The sequence below is a fragment of the Melanotaenia boesemani genome, chromosome 10 (assembly GCF_017639745.1).
Source record: "Melanotaenia boesemani isolate fMelBoe1 chromosome 10, fMelBoe1.pri, whole genome shotgun sequence".
In the NCBI taxonomy this organism is placed as follows: Eukaryota; Metazoa; Chordata; class Actinopteri; order Atheriniformes; family Melanotaeniidae; genus Melanotaenia; species Melanotaenia boesemani.
In genome coordinates, this window is record NC_055691.1 from 12,804,884 (window position 1) to 12,808,590 (window position 3,707).

The window sequence follows — 3,707 nt, forward strand, 5'->3', positions numbered from 1 at the left end:
AACATCATTTACTATATTGACTATATAACCATACGGACAACGTATACAAAAACACACAGATGTTAAAACCTCTCATAAAAGTTTTGGTAAATAAATAACGGATCGTATTAGAAGTTTTAAACTACTATCTGTTACAGATATAGGCAGTTATTTTTGCGGTCAGCAACATCTCAATTTACATTGAGACCACTTCTCCTACACTTTACTGAACTACCTGAACGTCTCATCAGCTAGGCGGAAAGCGTGTAAAGAAATAATGTTCCAATTGGCTCACAGCAACCTTTACACTAAGAAAATAAATCTGAATTTATTACTTCTGACAGATAGTAATTTAGTTTTCGAATCATTTTTATTGTTATTTTCTTTGTTTTAGTATGGAAAATAAAGACGATTTGCATAAATATTGTCTATGTATAGAAACAGTTGTCACGACTGAATGGGTACAACAAAATGGAATGCGGCCGAAGACTTCCGGTTGGCGTGAATATCTGACTGCTAACACTTTTGTGCGTATATATTAATTTATATACCAGTCTATAATAAACTGTTCTTTTATTTTATTTAATGTGTAGCCTTTCAATATGTTTACGAATAAAATTCTTTATTTACTTTGGAGACGGGGTTACATCCGCCGTAATCTCGCGATAACTTTACTGTTTTTCACCTTCACTTTGATCAGATGTAAGTAATATGGCTCTTCCTTGGGCAAGGGTGACTTTTTTTAAAATAAAACTTTAAATTAATTGAACTAAATTAATAGTGTTATGTCTGACGAGATGGAGCTAACTTACGAGTCGCTTTTTACGGAAGTTGAAAAGTTACGAAGTTTAAGTAAACGCGCTCGTGCTCCAAGTTGATACTGCTAGCTATCATTTTGTGATTAAAATGTATTTGATTTCATTAAAATTTTACTCTTTTAGGTCCTGCGTGACCTTTACGTTATAGTGGTGGAACCACTTGTCGCTGTTTGCCTAACGGAAGCTAACTGGAGGCGCACACTTTGAAACCCGAAACATGCCCCGACCCGCTCGGACCGGGATCGTCGCCTGGATCGAGAACCTGATCCTGAGCTACGGCGGCTGTGAGGAAGAGGAGGGAGGCAGCAGCGGGCGGCTGAAGGCACATGTCATCGGGGTGGGGCAGATGTCTCTGTCCCAGGCTCGGGGCTCCGATGGCCCCACAGGTCTGCTCTTCCTGTCCGACGGTGTGCTCCAGATTCCGGCCGTTCTCACCGCATCCGCCTGGGAGCATCTCCAAGAGCAGGAGGACCGTGAATGCCTCACCAGCCTGGTGAACGCCACGGTGATCCTCCAGGACTACCGGCTGCAGTTTCACATGTCTCCGGAGCAGACTAAATGCAGATTCTTCTTATCGGTGGGAGAGCTGGCTACAGCTGCAGCAGGTCCAGTTAAACGCAACACCCCCTGCTGCACCACCCTCCCCTCTGTCAGGATGAAGATTTGCAAGACATGGAGGGCCCTGCTGGGTCAGGAGGACTCCCAGAGGAGCCAGTGTGGGCTGGATCTGTCCGAGCTGCTGGGCGAGTGGCAGCATGACTGTCTGAGGGATGTGCTGGAGGACATCAGAAAGAGGCTGAGGGCAGCGAGCGGTGGTCCTGGGAGCCCACAACCCTCCACCTCTGCTCACCGCTCGCCTTCCACCCACTTCTTTACAGGCTGGGATGTGGACCGAGTCAGATATAAGGGAGAGAAGTGCTTCCATGTCCCAGTGGAGTTTCTTTGCATCCCAGAGGAGGAATTCCAGCATCTTCCAGGAAACGGGACACAGACAGAAAGAGAGAGAGAGTCCGCACCACCTTTACCCTCTGCTGAAGATCCATACAGCCAGTCGTCTACATCAGCAGGTGTGGAGACACTGTGGGACGGGGATGGGAGCTCACCTGTTCATGTGGAGGACGTTGTGATCCCAGGAATAACTGACAGGCTTTTGTCCAACCCATGGGACATGTTTGCCCCACCGTCTGTCTCCTTTAGCCCTGATTCATCCCCAGAAGCGACGCCTCAGCCCGACCTGGCTGCTGCCACGTCCAAACCTGACTCTGCTGCCATGGCAACCAGCACTCAGCTTCCTCTTCATAGTTCAAAAGAGTCCAGCTACTTTCCGCCATACCAGAAACAGCTGAGCAACCTCTTACCAACATCTTCGACCCCTGTTAGCCCCCCAGAAGCGCCTGCCTCGGACCATCACCAGATCCTGACCCCACAGCAGAACCTCCTGGCTTCGGACCCCGTTCAGGAAAACTACAGGAAGCCAAAGAGGAAGAGATGCAAGGAGACGCCAGAGGAGGAGGAGCTTGGCGGGAGTCCTCCGTCCTGGCTTTTTGACAGTCTGCTAGGAGAAGCCTGTGTCGAAGAGAGCAGCAATCCTACGCGGACCGGGACCGTCCTGAGAAAGACCCCAAGCACTCACAGTGATGGTCGGCCCTTTATGTACTCCTACAAGGTGTCTGGACAGAACCTGCAGGACTTCAGTCGATTCAAAGTCTCTGCATCGCAGCTGCACTGGGCCGTCCGTTATCTGGTTGCTCCGAAGAAGACGGACGGTCCACCAGATGTCACATGATGGATCCCGGGTTCGGGTCCAGAGTAGCAAAAACTGTTGAGTTAATCAGCTGATTTTGAGTTCTGATCATTTATAAGTTCAGTTAAAAGCAGATATTTGTTGCTGTCTAACATCTCGGGATGCAGATTCAGATCCAGTGTTGCTGGACCGACGTGTTGCAGGTTTTTATATTTTCATCCTATTTATTTTTATTTTAGGATTATTTTCTCAAACAAACGTGACATTTCATTCCTCACATACGAGAATTTGTTGCTTTTCTTTGGCACAAAATCATTTTCTTTGTGTTTGAACCTGTCTAAGGCCAATGAACCACCTGCGGCCACGTGACGGTGGACTCCTGCAGGTCCACGGCCTGCTGCAGGTCTGTGGACTCTGGTTCTGTTCAGGTTTAATAAACCCAAATGAAACGCTGGCTCTGCAGCAGATCCAGGACTGCTGTTGCTCTGGTTGTGCTTTCATAGTGAACTTGATTCATTTTGCTTCTGCTCTTCCCAGATAATCCCAGTGGGATTCAGGTCTAGACACTCAGCCTGTTTCTTGGAACTGAGCTAATTGTTTTCTTAGTAAAGTCGAAGCTTTTAGTTGCAGAGACTTATTAAAAAATTCAAACATAAGTATGAATCCAGTTTGTGAGAACCTGAGCTGGTCCAGTTCTTAGGAAGTCGTGACGTGAGGAACATTTAATCTGCAGAACCAAACAGCAGATCTGCAGTGAAACCGGTAAAAACCGCTGATTAATCCAGCTTCAAAGGTAAAAATCTGCACACTGAAGTAGACACAATTTTTATAATTACCAAAGAAAAACTGGAACTTTATTTAAATTACAGATTCACAAAGGATTTATTTTTAACTGATGGACAAAGAACAACAGCAATAACATCAGTGTGTTAATAATTCCTCTTCAGGAACATTTCTTCTCATTATTTTAAATTCACTTTCTAAAGATTTAATTGTTCTTAGAAAAACCTGAACATGCTATTAAAGTGAAAGAATAGCAGGAAATGTTCCATCTTTAGGTGTGAAGCAGTTTTCTGTTTGACCAGCAGGGGGCACTAAACTCAAACAGGTTTCAACAGAAAATTCAGTACTTTATTAATTCCAGTAGGAAACGGCAGTGGAGAGCA

General features: G+C 45.7%; 1 protein-coding gene across 1 annotated transcript; it reads left to right on the forward strand.

Annotated features, from left to right (window-relative positions):
* The first annotated feature begins 527 nt into the window (after positions 1 to 527).
* acd (ACD shelterin complex subunit and telomerase recruitment factor) lies at positions 528 to 3,197 on the forward strand. Its single transcript, XM_041996084.1, has 2 exons — positions 528 to 681; positions 921 to 3,197. The coding sequence occupies exon 2, from the start codon at positions 1,015 to 1,017 to the stop codon at positions 2,581 to 2,583; it is 1,569 nt and encodes a 522-aa protein (XP_041852018.1). The 5' UTR covers positions 528 to 681; positions 921 to 1,014; the 3' UTR covers positions 2,584 to 3,197.
* Positions 3,198 to 3,707: the final 510 nt, after the last annotated feature.

Coding starts and splice junctions, on each gene's coding strand:
- acd (XM_041996084.1), top strand. CDS start 1,015: ATGCCCCGACCCGCTCGGACCGGGATCGTCGCCTGGATCGAGAACCTG.